Raw genomic sequence first — 19,181 nt, 5'->3', positions numbered from 1 at the left:
CAGGTTTAAGTTATATTGTGAATCTCAGATTTCAATATGAACCAACTCTACTTTTAAGCCACCAGATTAATAAGCAGGAAGATACAATTTATTGAAAATCAGCATTTAAAACAAAATGTATATAAACAATAACTAACACTGCATTTAACAATGAGCTTTTATAAGTAAAAGATGTTCAGATAGGCCGATGGACAATAAAAATGAATGTGAGGTGGTGAGTTAATACTGAAATGTGTTATGCAAATGAAAAAAAAATCACGTTCAGGGTCTTCCTCGAACATCTGCGATTACGTAAAATTACTTGACTCAAGTATTAAAAATGTTAGCATTTCTGTAGGATGAATACTCAAAAACAAACAAACAAACAAACAAAAAAATCCCTCCATTTTGGGCAACACCTGCTTGTTGGTTAGAGTGCTCCCTAGTGGGCGCTTTTAAAACACCAACACATGACCCACTGTCCAAATCTCACACAGAAAACAACCTAGCTCTTTACTTCAGTGAAACACCGGGGGCTCAAAGCAACCTGTGAGTATTTGTACTGACACTAGATTTCTACAGTCCTTCATTTGAAAAGCTCCCAGAGTGTTTGTAAATACATTTTATATTTGACCTTTTGGACAACCGATTGCCCTTTTTATAACGGGACATTACATACAGTTCGTAAACTCTTTTCTTTCTCAGCGACAGCTGTTTAACCTTGATTATTCGGTTCATTATTTTGTTGAAGAAACCCTTCACCTTCTGAAGTTGCTTCAGCGTCTGTCCAGTAGAGGGAGGTCTGGTCACACATACTCTTTGTTGCTGCCGCTTGCAGACCGTGCAGAGTTACTTTTAGGATATTTTGACACTTGTTTACTTCGAGGGCATGAAGCAGCCAACATGGCTCCACCGAGAACATCGAGAAATGACCCACCCCAAGCTATGAAAATGGCTGCTCCGAACTCAAACCTAAAGAACAAAAAAAAGTCATTTAGTTTTACTATATAGTATTTGCTCAAAATTCCAGAGTGTTTCTTAACCCTGTTCCTGGTTGCTTCCCAACACTTTTCATAATCGAACCCACCCAATTTAACTCATCTGCACTAGCAGAAGTGCTCCAAGAACAGAAATGGGTGTGTTAGATGAGGAAGACACAAAAAAATGTGTCTTTTTGGGAGATCTCCAGGAACAGAGTTGGGACATTCTGCTTCAGAAATTGTGCAAAGAAGAATTCCTCGAGCTCACTTGGTGTTGACTGGAGTGAAGGGGTTGTAGAAAGCTCGAATCACATTGTGGGCAAACCACGAACAGGCAACAATCGCGCAGAGGGCTACAAAAACAAAATACAGAAACGGTTTTAAAAAAAAAGAAAAGAAAGAGGATCTTTCTTAGCCAATACCTTCAAAGCATTGGCTTGTTTAGCATTAGCTCCCCGGTTTTCTTTGATGTTCACAGACTGAGCGAGAAACTGTTATGTAAGAGCGGTTCAAACACAGTTTACTGTAAACTTGCAGGAACAGGCTGTCTCAGTATCTCGCTCGCACATACGCTCACCTCCCACTAGCAGTATGATGCCTCCCGTCATGGCTGTGCGAGCCTTGCGAACTTTGTCATCGGCTCCACAAGTGGTGCACTTCATGCCCATGCAGGCCACACCAAGGCCGCAAATGGACACAATGATACCCACAATCATCAGAGCACGGGTAGCTTGAAGATCACCTGCGGGACACAGATAGAGAAGGTCAGAGAAACATCAGAGAGATGTGGATTCATCTTACATCCGATTGGGCTCTTACTGTGAATTTCTCCAGTAAAACCGTCAGTCCTGCAAATAGCTGTTTGACATTGTTACAATTCAATATTAACTATAAATTAAATTGTCCAAAAGTGAGTTTCTATCCTAAAACTAGACATTGTAATCACAGCAAACATGCTATAAATAATAATAAGGATAATAATGATAATTTAATATTATATTTCAATTAAATTATTATTTATAATATTAAAACACTATAAAAAATTTTACAAATGGAGATTCTACTCTAAAACTAGACATTGTGATCTCAGCAACCATGTTATAAATAATAATAAAGATAATAATTGGAATTAACATTAAAACTAATTTTAGAAGTCTAAAACTAGATGTTGAAATATTAACAACCATATTATAAATAATAGAGAACATAATTTAATGTTGCACAAGTCATATAGAATTATTATATTTTACAAAATTGAATTTTCCACTCTAACTCTATATGTTAAAATCTTAACCATTATAAAGAAAATGGTTACACAAGTTATATTATTATTTAATATTTATATTAAATTATAACAAGTATATTGTATACAAATTGCAAACTAGATTCTGAAAACATCATGCAAATAAATAATAGCTATTAAACAAATAATATTAATAATTAGAATACTTTTGTTTTATATTTAGTTAAAATTATTATTATTTTTTTAATTAATATTACAATTTAATTATAACAAAATTAATTTCCCGGTCTGCAGTTGCTTAAGTGTTCACAGAAGAATTTTGACAGCAGTGATTTTCACATTACGCACTGTCCATACACTGTTAAAAACGTTTATATAAAATCAGTTATAATACAGATGAACAGAGTTCAAGAAGCCTTTCTAACCAAAACCAGTCTGTTCCAGTGCAATCCTGTACATGTGCACACACAACAGGAGGTTAAAAAAAAAGGGAACATGCAAGGGGCAGGGGTGCAAGCTGTAGCGAAGCGGAAGAATTATTCCTCTCCTTTATTCTTTACAACACAATGAGGCATCTCTTGCCAGGCACAGAAAACAGCCAGTGGTGGAATTCAGGCGGTCATCCTTCAGTTTTCTCTCGTCTTTTGCTCCTCCCTCCATCCTATTTCAACCTGCTGTCAGGTGCAGTTCCAGCTGGTTTCAACTGGAAGTGTCCTGTTGTTTTCTCAGAAATTACCCACGAGGGTCTGCTCAGAGCACCTCGGTAAATACATCAAGTCAAAGGGTGAACAAAATCAAATTTTAAAACCGTCCACGCTGATCTGTAGAAAGTGTTTCTGCAAACTCTGAGATGGAACGTGAGGTTGTGGTTTCCAATCCCAGTCCTTTGGGAACTGAGGAATCGGGAATGTTTCTGTAACAGCGCCTAAACTCAAGCACTCCATTCAATGAACAAACTCGCAATTCATTTCTGGTAGTTGGGTGTGTTGATAAAAATACTTAGGCAGCTATAGAAACAATGGGTTACGTTCTTCCCGGAGAAGCACGGGCACCATGGCTACCTGTCCTGCCTGGTTACATTACAGTCATACAGCAGATCCAGAGCTGAGGCCAACTTCCATTCATCAAACTGGAAATTGCATCAGTGTTTATTTGAGTGTGTGTGTGAAGAGTTAGAAACCACGGCTTCGGATGCCAGAGAATTCCAATAAACACCTACTGTATATATTTACAGTATATTACAGGGCAGACACTTCATCTGTTAGATGCATTTATATACATATTGGAACCCAAGTGTGATACGACATCGCACGTTTTAGATCAATACAGGTATATTTTATATGTATTATTTTTAGATTAGCTCGAATCCATCCTCCGGCTCCTTCACACGTGGAACTTCACGTATTACAGGCAAATATGAATAATCGTATACTAAAATACGGAATATTTAAGCACAATTAATAATTGCAGTATTTTGTGAACTAGACAGATGGATAGATGTTTGAGACTCACTGTCTAGTTGTAGAATGGAGTCGTAGATCTTGCACTGAAGCTGGCCGGTGCTCTGAAACGCGCAGGACATCCACAGCCCCTGGTAAGTGGCCACTGCCGTGATAATACTGTCCCCCACGTACGCGGACATCTTCCACTGAGGCAGGATGGTGCCCACGATCAGCCCAATGATGCCAACCAGAGAGAGACCGAATCCAAGCAACTGAACGCCCGAGTTTGCCATATTATTTTTGACACTTAACGGCAAGCTGAGCAACAGCCGGCAACCAACTTGAGAAAAGCTCCTGGCCCCGCACCTGTTACTCTCCGAAGAACGATGAAGTCGAGAAAGCGACCGACTCTCCGAGGGAAAAAAACGGCAGTCTGTCAGTCTGTCGGCAGGCTGGCGGTGTTTGTGTCTCGACGCGGATGTCAGTTACGGTCGTGTAAGCGTTGCGTAAAATACAGACGCCGAAGAACGGTCTCGAGCGAATGAGAAGGTAACGGCGGGCTGGCGCGCGATGCCCGTTGTGCCATGCCCGGGGCTGTGACGTCACGCCACAAAGAATCACTCGCATCATCTTCACGTAAATTTTTAATATTTTATATATATATATATATATATATATATATATATATATATATATATATATATATATATATATATATATATATATAAATTATAATTAATTATAATTAATATATATAATAATTAATTATAATAAATATATATAATATAATAATATATATATATATATATATATATATATATATATATATATATATATATATATATATATATATATATATATGCAAACTAGATTAAGTTTGTTCTCTATAACAGTCTTTAATTAGGAAAACCGCTTCCACCAAAAAACATTTTGTGTATAAATCCAAAGTTATGGGAGTGTAAATGATGAGATACTACGTCTCAATTATGAAATAAAAAAGAATTATGATTTCATTTTTTAAGTTGGCTTCCATCAAATAAAACACTATAGTTTGGCTATTATTCTTATATAGCAATTTTATTAAGACTATAATTATTTTTTCACAGCTTTGATTTACATCGACACATTTAAAAAGCCTAAAAAGGTTGCAGATTCAGCGCTATTGCATATTCATCTCGCCTGACGTCTCGTCCAGTTTATGAGGACACGTTTGTCACGTCTGACCATTCCATCAGGTGACCTCTGCACTTCCAGGGAAAGGGGAAAAAAAAAAACTGGAACACTATCAACTATTGTCTGCGGTGCAGAGCTGGCGCCAATATCGCAAAGATCTCACAAAGGTAAAAAGGAAATCTGTATAACCTGAGAAAACAGGGCGGAAGCAATAATGATATTCGAAGAGGAAATGATTTTCACTCCAGTCTGACACCCTGATGTTTTCGGCTGATGGTTTCTTTTAAAAAGGGGTTCAAAGGTAACAAACAGGACTTAAACGATCAAGTCGAAGTCACAGTTTTGTTCTCGGAATTCTCCGAGAAGAGAAGGCTATGTGGAATAACAGTTGGCAGATACAGCAGAAGGAACCTCTCTGCTTCAGTAACATCGTGAAATTAGCACACACTACCCTGGTCGCCCCTGGTAACGTGATTTATCTGTCACCCTATTGGCTGGATCCTGAGCACTGGGCCAAGTAGCCTTGACACACAAAAGAAACTTTGACATTTTTTCGAAGCTTCTGTCCCCACCTAGTTCCAGTAAACAGATAACACTCAGTCAAGGGGGAGCAGACAGTGTTAAATCAGCCCCAAGAAGAACAGAAACTCCCTTCATGGCTTTTCTTCTGGCTGGCTCCAGAACTTTTTTTTTGAAGTTTACAGACAGTGATTAAACTGGTGTAAGCCTCCTTAGAAGCCCACTGAACCATTAGCAATAAAACACACAGGCCTCTGGTTTCCCCTCAATAGCAGTGACTCGGCTAATGAGCTTTTCTTATTTCATTATTTCTTACCTCTTTCTTTTACTTCTTATGCAACTAGGTGCCTTCACAGCAATGCAGGCACACAGGCCAAACCGATGTAATATAGGAATTCCCTCAGCACTTATTAGATCAAAAATACTTCACGATTTATCTTGAGAATAAAGTGCGCCAGGATCACAAATGCACACTAAGAAAAAAAATATTAACTTTCAATTTGTAGTGCCGATTTCTATCACTCATGAGCGAATGCTAAAAACAAATCTGACTTCATTCAGACTTTTAAATCTTGGACAACATAAAGTACAATAATATTTAAATTACTGGCTGAAAAATGGCGAGTCAGCCATTGTTTAGAATTGACTGTGCATCAGTTCATTAACTTTACTGTAACTAGATTGGCTAAGCATGGAGTTACGGCATGCTTGTCAGAATTTATATCCTAATGGTTCAGTGAAGAGTCAGATCCAGGAAGGATTTAACAAACCACTGCTGGCAGACAGAAAAGAGCTGCACACAAGGAGAGAAATACTGCATGACTGTTTAGATTATGCTGAATCCATGTGCATTATACTTGTTATGATATACTACCTAAGGCATTACAGATGCTCGGTTTGTCAAAGAAAATAATCATTTAACAAACAAACAATTAAACGAAGGCAACAATTTACATGCTTTCTCTGTTTTGTCAGATCTATGGCAACGGCAGAAGTAAAATGATTATTTTATTACACATATTGACTTAATACAGTATGTAGTAAGTGACAAAGAGTAAATGTACGGGTATAAGCATGGTGGATGAATTAAAAGAACTTGAAAATAACAAATATATTGTTATGGTAACATATCAACAATATATTTTAATGGAAACATTGATTTAGAAATAGAAAGAAAGAAAGAAAGAAAGAAAGAAAGGCAAATAAATATGATTTTGGTGCCCCCTAGAGTCAGTCCACACAAACTACAGTCTTGCTATATCTTGTGTTCAGGAGCTGTCAGCTTGTCGTTTAAGGGATGTGCTCATGGAAAAGGTTGGTCAGGAGTGTAGTTGAAACTGGCATCCAGAAACATGGCCAGTGTGCCCAGGGTGGTAATGATGACAAAGAGCCAAAGGAAGAGCCGATCCAAAACCACAGCAATGTACTGCCAGTCATCTGTCATCTACACGGGGCACACATCAAACGCAGAAACAATGGGATACGTTGATCTCACTGACACAGGAGGATGTGTATTGTCAATTTATGAATAATCATGAGGATCAGGGACAGAGAGGAAGACGCTTAGATAAAGGCTTCTTTGTGCATCTGTGAGTATGTGTGGAAAAGCCAGACACGGAAAGCGATTGAGAATGTGTGTGGTTTGTGAGTACGTGTTTATAGACTTACAGTATCGTCCACGTCCTGCTTCTTCAATTGTTCAGACATGTACGTGATGGCGGCGATTGCAGATTTGAGATTCGGAGGCAGAATCAGACAATAGTTGTCACTGTTTGAAAACCTCTGCAACTTCACGGTGCTCTCGTTATGACTGCGAAACGCAAACACACATAAATAAAACCATGATTAACCATAAACAAAGATGTATAAGTTTACTTACAAAAAACACCATAGGATGTATATATATTTATATTGACCTATGTGACGATAAATGGGAAGCTATAGGGGGAGGGTGCCATTTAATTTTTGAACTTACCTTTGTCTTTGTTTACGGTTAGTGAGAGAGTCGAGGAAAGCTTTTGTTATTTATTTCTTTTATTTTACCTGGTTAAGTTATTCAGAACTCCCCCCTGTTAGTTAGATGCTGTTTTGTTATTTTGGCCTGGCCTTCCCCTGAAGACTTTTTGTTGCTTCCACGCTTTTGTTTCGCAAATAAACTGTTTAAGCCTTCTTTTTCCCTAAAACAGTTGTCAGTTCATTTCTGGGGCAGAGGACTGGAGTTATCTTTACACGTTTTTCTTTCATTTTTCCTTAAGTTTTAAGTTTCTGTGTTACTCCCACTCCCACCCCTAGACTTGGGGAATGGGAACGTAACACATTGCTTTGCTGCAATGTTTCCATGTCCACTCACTGTAAGTGGATTATTAACACTCTATACAATTCTGACAATTATCTTTAAAGGAGTAGGTCGCCATAAAATTAGAAAATGCAAAAAATGTACTCACTCTCCTGCTAACCAACAGATTCTCTGCAGTGAACAGGTGCCGCCAAAATGAGAGTTCAAACAGCTTTCAAAATCACAAAAATCCACTCTACTACCACCAATTAATGTCCTGTGAAGTAAAAAACTGTGTGCGAAACAAATCCATCAAGGCATATATATACTTCGAATATATTTGCTCCAGTGAAAAAGTCCATCCTGTGTTGCCCTTTCCCGTCAAAATCCACTAAAATATCTGTTTAGCATGTAAATTATGCATTATCTGTGGATATTACTCTCCTGATTCAGACAGGAGAATTTTTTAACTGAAAAAAGCAATTTTATGGATAAGGGCTCATGTTTTAGCACCGTAAGAGGTTAATTGATCGAGTGGTGGCAGTTACTTATGGATTATTGTGCTGTTTTTCTCAGATGCTTGGACCTCGACGGCACCCATTCACCGCAGAGGATCTATAGGTGAGCAAGTGATGTAATGCTACATTTCTCTAAATCTGTTCTGGTGAACAAACGAACTCATCTACATCTTGGATGAACCGAGGGGTTAGTATATTTTCAACAAATGAATTCCTTTAAAAATTGCTTAGAAGTATGAGCAGCAATTTTGGTCCTTTGATATTATTTAAGAAATGCCATTATATTGCCATTAACTATTCACATACAGAGAGCAGAAAAAAAGAAAAAAAAAAAAAGAATATTGGAGACTAGGTGGTAATTGGCCTAAAAAGATACTGTATCGTACTGCATGATGGTTAAATGAGCTGCTTGTCCTCGTCTTTATCTTTTATCCTGGAAAAGTAAAACCTGTCCTATAACCTGACTGGTCATAGTGAGCTGCACACTTTGAAAACTCAGGGCAACATTTAAACAACATGCACTTACTTATAATGATTTATTGCACCTGTTGCATGTTTACATTTATAGGACAACACCGAGTTATTCATGCATAGCATGAGGAGAAAATCTTTTCCATCTACTACAAGTGACAGCGGACTTGACAATTTAACACTGCAGGATGAGTTATGCATCAGCATTATGTACCATCACTAATAATATATTGCATTGTGCAGTAGTTTTGCATGCTCTGTTGTACAGTAGCCGAGTTCATTGTAGAGGTCAATATTGTGTTTCTCTGTGCTATAGTGGGAATGAGTCTGTCATACAGTGTAGAATGAATGAGAGCAGTGCTGTGTCTGGGACTGACCTCTCCTCTCTCACATTCCCGTTCTTTCAAGGGTGAGTTTTTTCCAACAGGGATTATACAGAGAGCACCACGCGTCCGGCACATGATATGCACGGTCAGTGAGATGCATACCGGTATTGAGAGGAACTCCAAAAACTCATACAAACGCTTGTTTCTACATACTGTATGTGTGATGTACGCGCTTACTTTTCCATGCACGTGTTTCATATACACACTTGATGTATAAAAACCCAATTTTAAATTATCTTCACAGACACAACACATGCACACAGACATAAATACAAAAATTATAACTCCATATCGTGCTTCATACTCTTTCACCTAAATACACATATCAGTGGATGCTAAGACGTTAGATTAACATGCCAACTACAACATCGTAGTCAGTTGGTAGATATTGAGTAAACACTGTAGGCTATTGGTTTTAAACTCAATTGACTCTGACATGTATTTTTAATGTTTAAACATTCTAAAACATAATGGTCTCAGAGAGTGCAAAAATTTGTAATGTTATCAGCACTGCTATTTAAACCAAAACAAACAAACTAAACAAAGCGAAAACCATTGTTACTCAACCCATGTTACAGCTTTTAGTTCACATCTAGCTCTGGAAATTACAAAATAAAACTAAACTAAACCAATTTTTTTTTTTTTTTTAAATTACAACAAACTAAAATGAAAATGGCCAATTCTTCTAAAATTTCTGACCGGAATCAATGACAAACGCAATTTGCCTGCAAAATACCACAATGCAAACTTTAAATAGCAGTTCACTTCCTAAAATGAGGCTTATGCCAATTGTGAATTGGTATCCTGACACCTGTTTTCAAGCAAGACCTGAGTGCATTACGCATGTTTCACACCAGCCATCAAACTCTGACATCAAACACGCTTGGAAAAACCCATCTTGCTGTCCAAACACCATTCGGCAAGAAATTTAAGACCTTTGGGGCGTTCCAAAGTTTGAATAGTAAGTACCACCTGCTAATAAAAATGGAACACATTTTTATGAACCTCCTCTGAAATCACTTCTCTTATCCTGTAGCCCTCAAGACCGGCGCCATGTCTTGAAGGACTTGTGAGTTTAGCACTTTAATAAAGCTCTTGCGGCATGCAGCCATCTTAAGACCACCTGTTAGACTGGCTAAAGAGCGGCACACTCTGTGGCACCAGATTACATGAGCGAGAGTGACAGGGCACAGGTCACGAGCCGTTCTCAAACAGATGAAGAGGACGGGAACAGGCACCCCAGGCCCTCGACAGAGTTCATTACTACTATTACGAACAGATGGAGACGTGTCTCTGTCATGCACACGTTTTTAGAAAAAAAACACCCATCTGTCCATCCAAATGTCCATTTGTCCATGTATGTGCATCCTCCACCTTTGGCCCTCCCCTGCTGTTCTTGTGTGCATTGCACTCTAATGCCTCAGCTCAACAAGGGCTTAGATTCTGGCGACTTTGGAGGGGTGACTGGGCTTAACTGGGCTGAGATCAAATGCCCTTGGATTGAGAGGAGGAACAGCCAGCACAGATACTTTCATCATTCGCCCAGCCTGATCCGCGTTTATGAGAGTTGTTTAAAAACTAACAATACTGCCAAGACCAGCAGATTATGGTACAAGCACATTAAAGTGAAGGCATATTGATTTGGCATCTATGTGTGTTTTTGTCAGCGTGAGTGTTCATTAATTGTGTCTAACAAGAGTTGTACTTAGCATTTGCAGTCAAACAGATTTAACAAAAACAAAAAGACATAAAAAAAAAAAAAAAAAAAGCAAAAGGCAAGCTATATTAATCTTTACTTTTAAACTTTAACCACAACCAAATCAGATGTATATAACATCTATTACATACATATAGTTCTATTATGACAACTCTTTGAAGATTTTAGCATGGTAATGAATATGCCGATATTAATGTACTGCCAGATTTGCTTTGCTGCTGTTGTTTGTTATTGCTGTTTTTTTAGATGGTTGCTGCTGCAAAGCAAGTACAGTAACTTGCTACTGCCAATACAAGAGCAGATACAGCTGAGTATTTAGGACACTCTGCTGCTGCACAAATAGTATTTGTAATAGCAAATGTAATAACTTGTAGCAGATCTATACAGGTGGAGGGTTTCAGAGAAACTGCAAAATGTTCTAGTATATGCTAACCAGCCATTCAAATGCAAAGCAGCAAGCTCATCGGCTGTGTATGCAACATGAATCAATTCATTTGTGCCATATAACGCTGTGAATATCATCAGTTTACATTAACAACCCATCAACCTGCACCATCCAGAGTTTAATGACAGAACTTTTGCACGCTGTTATCTCATATACATGCAATTTATATCACATTTAATCTTAAACAGTTTTAGAAGACACACAAATTGTTATAAATAAAAGCAGGGTTATTTTGTGATTGACTGAGACTGAGTGACAGAGCTTTATAGTAGACAATACCTACCTTCCTCTCCAAGGCAATACCAGCTCTGGGTTGATCTTTCGGATAAAATATTCACCTCCAGGTTTTAGACCTTTGTCCAGACAACCCAGTGGGATGCTTTCTTTCGGCTCGTCCTCCACTGGTTCCTCAATTTGGGGCCTCAGCACACCCAAGTAACGGGGCAGTAAGTTGATGAAAACCTGTAGAATGTTAGATGACAGTAAATGCCTTCAGGTTTAAGGAAGTTTACAGAATAATATGAATAAACTGGTTTTTGTATATAAGATGTTCCTAAATGTGAATCTTGCTAAGATTCACCTTTCGCACCCATGAGGGCATGTGGTGTGTGCTGGGAGTCCTGTGGTGAAGGTTCAGGACCACCACACTAAGGATGACAGAGAACGTCACCAGGATCATGGTGAACATGACGTAGTTAACGATGATAGGAATGCCAAGTGATGTTTCTGGGACTTTGTCAGCCAACAACAGCATGAAAACAGTGAGAGCAATGAGGACTGAGATGGACAGAGTCATCTTCTCACCTAAAGGAGAGATCAGAAAACACTATTCCAATTATCTTTTGTATAAATAAAATGACAAATGATTAAATAAGCTAATTTAAAATTGCTCAAGGCAAAGTTCCATAGTTTCATTTAACTAAAATATTTCTTCTGTTGTTTTGAACAAAAAACCCCCACTACTGTTCAAAGGTTTGGTGTCAGCAAGTCTTCTTTTTCTTTTCCTTCTATCCATCAAATAATTCATAAAAAAAAGTTTCCACACAAATATTAAGGGGCACAGCTGATTTCAAAACTGTTTGCAATAAGAAATGTTTTTTGTTTAGCAAATCAGCATATTAGATTGACTAGAAGACTAGAGTAATGCCTGCTAAGATTTTAGCTTTGTCATTACAGAAATAAATCACATTTTAAAATAAAAAAATAGAATACAGCTATTTTAAATTGTAATAATATTTTACAGTATTACTGGTTTTCTGCATCAAATAAACTGGTGAGCAAAAGAGTATTGACTTTTGAATAGCAGTGTTTATAAAACATCCAAGTTTGCACGATTTACATTCATCGTATTGATTTTATGATTAAAGATGGCCACCTGCGCCAGGTGGCAGATAGAAGACAAATATGGCCAGCACGCTGGTGAGGATGCAGGGCACGATGATGTTAATGATGTAGAACAAAGGCTTCCTCTCAATGATCAGGTAGAAGGTGATGTCCTCGTACAAGTCATCGTGAATGTTCTTTCTGCTGGGCTTGTGACAAATCTGCCACTCACCATTCTCTTAGGGAAGAGAGAGGACTGATGAGAGAAAGAGAGATAGAAGGAAGAAGAGAGTGTGCCATTGGCCAAGTTGCTACGTTGCCTGGCGACCATAAACAGACTACAGGTAAATTAACTATATTACTATGCAGAACATAATCATGTTGTGCAAATATTATTTTCATAAAATAATTTAACTATTCACTGACATTACTGTATTATACCACAGTTCCTGACCTTGAACAAGAAGCTGTCACTTTTAGAAAGTATACACTAACCAGTGAATGCATTCTCATCAATCACTATCTCATGGAGCTCACTGCCTTCTTCATCCAGACTGTACTGAAGGTCCACTTCTGAGGAATCATATGTGTAGGAACGAAACACCATTGTGCAGTTTTGCCAGTCAAATGGAAAGTATGCCACCTACAGGGATGGAGAAGACCCTGTAGATTTTAGTTTGATGCAAAATTAATCATGCAATTTTAAATCAGTAACATGCCAGTAGTATATGAACAATATTCAAGGTTCAACACAAGCTAAGCTACAACAATAGTTTCTGCAATTCTAACACACGCACATTCAATGAATTTAGAACAGAAGTCTATTTCTACTGATCCCATAACAGTGCTTTAGTATGTTAGTATACTATAAGTTAACATGTACCTCTATGGAGCAGGAGCTGCGGTAGATGGCTGGTGGATACCAGGAGACGGTTCCATCGTTTCTCACTAGCACGTTTACATACAGGGCAACATCAAACTGACCATCGTTACTATTAAACAGAAAGAGAACATCTCAGTCAAATCCTAAATTCAGCGTCATTTGCAGGTTTTATTTTCTAACAGCCATTTTTTACAGTGTAAAGAGATTAAATGGTTTAGGATGATTTAAGTATGATACTGCGGGAGGTGCCCTGTGGCCACGAGGAAGTGCTGATCATGCACTTCATCTAAAAAAATCTTTCAGGTTTTTGGCAGTGTGGTATTGTAGCAGGATGATCTCACTTGTTGATTAGGTAGATGTCCGGACGCCACACTTTTAATGGAGGAATCCGCACAACATCGATATTATCATAGTCCTCAGGATTCCAAGATAACCTGTAATCTGTCCATTCCTTGAAATGAGAGACAGAGAAAAAGAGTGGAGGGAGGAATGGAATTTCCAGCAGAATTTTATACTCACACTTTATTTAGACATTCTTCTGTTTATTAAGCTATTTTTGAACCTTTGGCTGGTCGTCGTAATTTAATAACAACTAACCCTGTCACCTACCGAGATTACAAACACCCATGCTACATGATGTTTTTAAAACATACAGTAAAAACAGTAATATTGTGATACATTAGTACAATTTAAATGACCTTTTAAAATGTACTTTATTCCTGTCAGGACAAAGCTGAACTTTCAGCGATTATTAAAAGACTTTCAGTCTCACATATTCCTTTAGAAATTATTATTATTATAAGTACTGTGAAATATATATGTAAAAAAGTAGTGCTTTCAAATGATTATCCAAAAATAAAGTGTATACTACATGTACATGTATTACATGTATTAAGAAAAATGTTTATAAAACATATTTAGATATAATATAAAACAAGAATATATAAATGTATATACATGTAAATATAAAAAATACTGTATGTGTGTATTTAAATATACACATAATATATGTACTGTGTATATTTATTATGTAAACAAAAAACTTATTTTAGATGTGATTAATCATTTGAAAGCATTAATATATACATTAAGCACCAGTGCTACTTGTATTTATTAAATACAGTAAAAACAGTAATATTGTGATACATTAGTACAATTTTGAAATATTTATTTTAAAAATAATTATGATGGCACGATCAGCAGTTATTACAGACATCAGTGTCACATGATACTTCAGAAATTATTCTAAAATGCTGATTTAGTGCTTTTCTTTAAAATCTATTTAAATCTAATGTATCCCCTAACCTTATTCTCCTTAGCTAAGCAAGCCAGTTCTTTCTCTGAAACACACACACACACACACACACAGCATTATCCTACTGAGCACACTCGTTTGCTTGCATAATACAATTTTAAATAAGAAAAGCCAAAAATGACTTACAGTTATAAAAAGTGACAAGTCAATTTAAGTAGAAAATAAACAGCGTTTAGTAAGGCTGAGATAAATGAGCAGCCTCTCACCATATTCATGAACACGTTTGTTGTCATCTCTCCATTCTTCTCATTCTGTAAGAGAAAAGAGGTAGTGACATTAGTGTGGCACTAACGCGTATCGAGTGTGGCATGCTGTCACAGTCGGTCCTTCTGTATTAAAGCTAATGTTCTACGCATTGATAGGGAACCGCTAATGTTTCTCTAATGTTAGGAAAATGTTGCTGAAGCGCTGGTCTAGCGGGTTACAATAGAGGCAGCTGGGCCTCTGATCTCCAACAGCCTGCTGGGAATGTCACGAACACAAACTGTGTGAGTGATCACAGAGAGAGAAATGCTTCGGAAATAAACAATAAATAAAAAGGGGATCAGTAAGCAATTCCGCATAGGAAAATGTGCGTGTGGATGTGTTTATGCGCGAGTGTATCATACCAAGCTGATGAGCTGCACTAAAGTCATTCCCACTCGGACCATCACTCGCTCATTCCAGGTACGCGCTGGACGCACCTTCAGGTTGTAATCCTGAAACAAATCCTCCAGTAGCCTGCGTTCAGCCTCGGATGCCACTGAAAAACACACGCGCAAATTCTTGTTTTGTTTCAGCAGTTTTATGAACTCCTTTCCTCTCATCGTTTCTTAATCATAATGGTTCCAGCACAGAGTTGTCTGTCTCCCTCTCTCTGTGTTTCTTCTGGCTTGAAGTCATAAAAAGGGTTTTCTAAGAATGGGCTGACCCAGATCAACATGTAGAGGAGTTAATGACCTCAGCGGTGCTTTCTTTGTCTCCTTATTACAAGGTCAAATACGCTGTAGCATTCTAAACATTATATGGATTGTATGTCAAAGAGATGCAGTCTGTCACATGCAGTTCATGAAAGCACATAACTGACACACTGGTGACATATACACCTGCTACTATCTGCGATCAAGTCTGTTCAGATAAACCTTACCATATACCAAATTCCAAAATAATATATATATTTTTAATATTGCAATATATATATCTCATATATATCATAATTAATAGCTATATAGTATAACACACAAACACAGACAACTAACTGGTTGTTCATATATGTATATAAATATATCCATTCATATATACAGAACTTTTGCAATCCATAAACAAAATGTATAAATGTAAAATTTTATATGATAAATGTGCTTATATATATAACTGTCACGCCCTGAGCTGTTTTGTGTTTGTTTGCATTCCCCATGTGTTCTGTCTGTTCATCACTGTAATTTTTTTTTAGCAAATATGCAGTAAAGCCATCAAAAGTTACAGTTAAATATTTCCTTTTAAGTTGTCCTTAAAAAAATGTATTCATCTGCTAAACCAAACAATATATATTTTATTCAATCAATCGAATCCTGACAAAAATGATCACGTTTTCCACAAAAATATTAAACAGCACAACATTGATAACAATAAGAAATGTTTCTTGAGCAACGGATCAGCATATTTGAATGATTTCTGAAGAATCATGTGGAGTAATGGCTGCTGAACATTCAGCTTTATTAATTATATTTTAAAATAGAAAACTTTAATTTTAAATTAAAAAAATTAATTACATTTATTTAATTTAATAAAAATTTATTTTTTCTACCGCATTTGAAAATCAAATAATCCTACCAACCCCAAACGTTTGAATGCTTTTTGTCAAATATGTCAAACCCAAACACTCTTTTCAAGACTAAACTTCCAGATCTGCATTACCTGTGAAAGTTACAAGCCAGCAGCACCACAGTACCCCAAACAGAGTCTTCATTTTAAGCACGGTCTGTATATCCAGAGTTTGGCACCAGCCGGCACCACGTAAAAACACACCTTAACAAGCTCTCACATGCACTCAAACTAACTCGCATATCCCACAGACTGTGTCCTCTCTCTAACCAACAGCCCAGAGTGATTGTGCCAAACCTTTCCTACCAAACCCTGACATGGTCAGCTCATCACTTTTCTCCTCCCTGCAACCTGACTTGTGAAAAGCAGGTCTGTGATTGGTTGGGAGGAAAGAGAATTATGGGAGGGAGAAAGGAATGCATGGACTCTGTGGCAGCCCTGGCAGGCACCTGTTGATGGTTTGTGTAAGTGTGTGTGTGTGTGTTTGGATATTTTTGTGAGAGAACAAAGGGAAGAGGTGGGCACGACTGTTCCTTTCCGGACGGTGAGAAAGGACAGGAGTGAACATACTCACATACACACACACACAATCAGTGTGGGGACTTCCCTTTCACACTTGTTCTTAATATAACCCAATTATAATTAATATAGACCAGCTTGAAATGCTAATCTTGCCATTATTAGATTTGAATTCAAGTGTACTTTTTTGCCTTGTGGTATTCATCCGATCCATCTGAATTGGCTTACTGCCATTCAACCGAGAACATTGTCGGTAATGGTGTCCTCATACGCGCACACACACACACACACACGCACGCAACAAAGTGGCTAACGTGAAGGTGTGAAGATTTCACTCTCTCAACATACCCGTCTCTCTGTCTCTGTTCAATTTGTTCTGTCTGTCTTGTGGTAAAGGTATTTGCTTTTGCAGCAAGGGCTCTCTTAAATATCCACACACAGTCTTAGCATTGCATAGTCTAGCTCAGAAATTATCAACCATTCCAACTGAATATTACGAAGAATAATAGAGTCAGACTCTGGAAGTAAAAATGCCATTTATTTTTTTTTATAGGGAAATTGATCTTTAACGCTAAACTATTTTTAGTTTTTCAAAAGGCCTTCTCGTTTTGAAAAGTGGGGACATGAAGTAATGTCCTGATAAGTCACCTTCTCCTTGTAAAGCCTATGTCATATCCATGTCATGAAAGTTTGTAACCAGGCTGTTTTGGGTCACCATTGGCTTCTATAGTATTTTTTTTTTCCTACTATGAAAGTCAATAGTGACCAAAACAGATACAGGTTTGAAATACTTGAGGGTGAGTAAATGATGACAGAATTTACATTTATTCTATTAATTTATTAAAACTATTCCTTTAAATTCTCACTCTTGTACCTTGTAAAAAAAAAAAAATAATTCAGGAGCCAGCGCTGCTGGATAAGGGGGTGGGCATTGTTACACTCTATAATACGCAATGTTCTTTCCATAAGTAACTGTAGAGAGCAGCGTGATATTTGTAATAACGATCATTGCAGTAACTGCTGTTTATTGATTTACGCCCCATTCAACATGCTTTAGATGCAAGCAAGCCAAGACGCTGACGGTAAGCAAAAGCAGGCTGTAAATAAGCCTCAAACGAGCGCAACGCAAGCCCCACACAAGTCTCCTCTGGTCAGAATCCCATTCAAAACATCCCCAAACACAAAGCCCCACAGAGTTAGAGCGCAGAGTAACTACTGTGCTAGCTGAGTTTATTCAGCTTGCTCGCCGTGTAATTTATACACAGTTAGTTTTAAAGTGGGTCGATAAATCTCAAGGTTGTCAGAGAGATACTTTTGTAAATCTTTTAAGCCTTGTGTAAGTCATTCTGGATCTTCTGAGATCTCTTTTGTATAGGGCACAGTTCACATTAGTCAATTATCAACAGCAAACTCAAAGTGTTTTTATTTTAAAGGGCAGGGTGGCATTGATCACTGATCAGACTTCAGGCTGGAAAGTTTCTAATTTCAGTTCTTTTGTAGAATAATAATAAGCCATACCTCTCTGTTGTAAAAACAGAAAAAAAAACTCAACAAATGTGTTGTCCTGCATCTAATCAATTGTTCTCTCTGATAGAGCCAATATAAGTAAGAGGACATTGGTGTCCTATGAAGATATGTGGAGTAATGAGAAGAAAGTGCAGCAGGTCAGCTGGTCTGTCAAAAGTGACCTCCCCAATATGTTTTCCACCTGCCTCTCTCACTCTCCAAAAAAAAAAAAAAAAAAATCAATTTTCAGAACACATCCTTAGCTCTTTATTCAGTACACCAAAGTTACCTTAAAATATTCATTAGGTAGTGAATAGAACAGCCTTTGTTTAGTAACACTTTATTTTACGGTTACACATAGCTGCATATAAGTATGCATATTAATAGAATATTAGCCATAAGTAGTAATTAAGCATATATTAATGCCTTATTCTACATGAACATATTCTACATCCCTAATCCCACCCAATACCTAAATTTAACAATACCTTACTAACTATTAATTAACAATAAATTAAGAATTTATAGAGGGGAAAGTCGTAGTTAATATCGAACAAGTGCTACCTATTCTAAAGCGTTACCAATTTTCTTTTTTTAAGACGTCACTTATACTTACCAAGGCTACATTTATTTGATTAAAAATGCAGCACAAACATGCTAAGTAGTATCATTATAATAAAAAAA

General features: G+C 37.3%; 2 protein-coding genes across 2 annotated transcripts; both read right to left on the bottom strand.

Moving 5' to 3' along the window:
* Positions 1 to 66: 66 nt before the first annotated feature.
* On the bottom strand, positions 67 to 4,222 carry cldn7a (claudin 7a). Its single transcript, XM_043244837.1, has 4 exons — positions 3,715 to 4,222; positions 1,537 to 1,701; positions 1,228 to 1,312; positions 67 to 951 (listed from the first exon to the last, which is right to left on the bottom strand). Exons 1-4 carry the CDS (start codon positions 3,935 to 3,937, stop codon positions 786 to 788), a joined length of 639 nt encoding a protein of 212 aa, XP_043100772.1. The 5' UTR covers positions 3,938 to 4,222; the 3' UTR covers positions 67 to 785.
* Positions 4,223 to 6,356: 2,134 nt separating this feature from the next.
* chrnb1l (cholinergic receptor, nicotinic, beta 1 (muscle) like) lies at positions 6,357 to 19,147 on the bottom strand. Its single transcript, XM_043243261.1, has 11 exons — positions 16,566 to 19,147; positions 15,278 to 15,411; positions 14,876 to 14,920; positions 13,696 to 13,805; positions 13,355 to 13,463; positions 12,967 to 13,114; positions 12,524 to 12,709; positions 11,729 to 11,952; positions 11,432 to 11,610; positions 7,005 to 7,146; positions 6,357 to 6,780 (listed from the first exon to the last, which is right to left on the bottom strand). Exons 1-11 carry the CDS (start codon positions 16,615 to 16,617, stop codon positions 6,640 to 6,642), a joined length of 1,470 nt encoding a protein of 489 aa, XP_043099196.1. The 5' UTR covers positions 16,618 to 19,147; the 3' UTR covers positions 6,357 to 6,639.
* Positions 19,148 to 19,181: the final 34 nt, after the last annotated feature.

Source organism: Puntigrus tetrazona, chromosome 7 (genome assembly GCF_018831695.1).
Source record: "Puntigrus tetrazona isolate hp1 chromosome 7, ASM1883169v1, whole genome shotgun sequence".
Classification (NCBI taxonomy): domain Eukaryota; kingdom Metazoa; phylum Chordata; class Actinopteri; order Cypriniformes; family Cyprinidae; genus Puntigrus; species Puntigrus tetrazona.
The sequence above is the reverse complement of the archived record's forward strand: the minus strand, read 5'-3'. Positions and strand labels throughout refer to the sequence as shown.

Excerpts from the sequence above, each read along its gene's own strand:
- cldn7a (XM_043244837.1), bottom strand. The coding sequence starts at position 3,937 with ATGGCAAACTCGGGCGTTCAGTTGCTTGGATTCGGTCTCTCTCTGGTT. Across the intron at positions 1,313-1,536 it reads CATCATACTGCTAGTGGGAG|CCCTCTGCGCGATTGTTGCC; the intron begins GTGAGCGTATGT and ends TTGTTTTTGTAG. Across the intron at positions 952-1,227 it reads TTCACTCCAGTCAACACCAA|GTTTGAGTTCGGAGCAGCCA; the intron begins GTGAGCTCGAGG and ends TTTGTTCTTTAG.
- chrnb1l (XM_043243261.1), bottom strand. The coding sequence starts at position 16,617 with ATGAAGACTCTGTTTGGGGTACTGTGGTGCTGCTGGCTTGTAACTTTC. Across the intron at positions 15,412-16,565 it reads CTGGCTTGTAACTTTCACAG|TGGCATCCGAGGCTGAACGC; the intron begins GTAATGCAGATC and ends TGTGTTTTTCAG. Across the intron at positions 7,147-11,431 it reads GTATTGCCTTGGAGAGGAAG|TCATAACGAGAGCACCGTGA; the intron begins GTAGGTATTGTC and ends TGCGTTTCGCAG.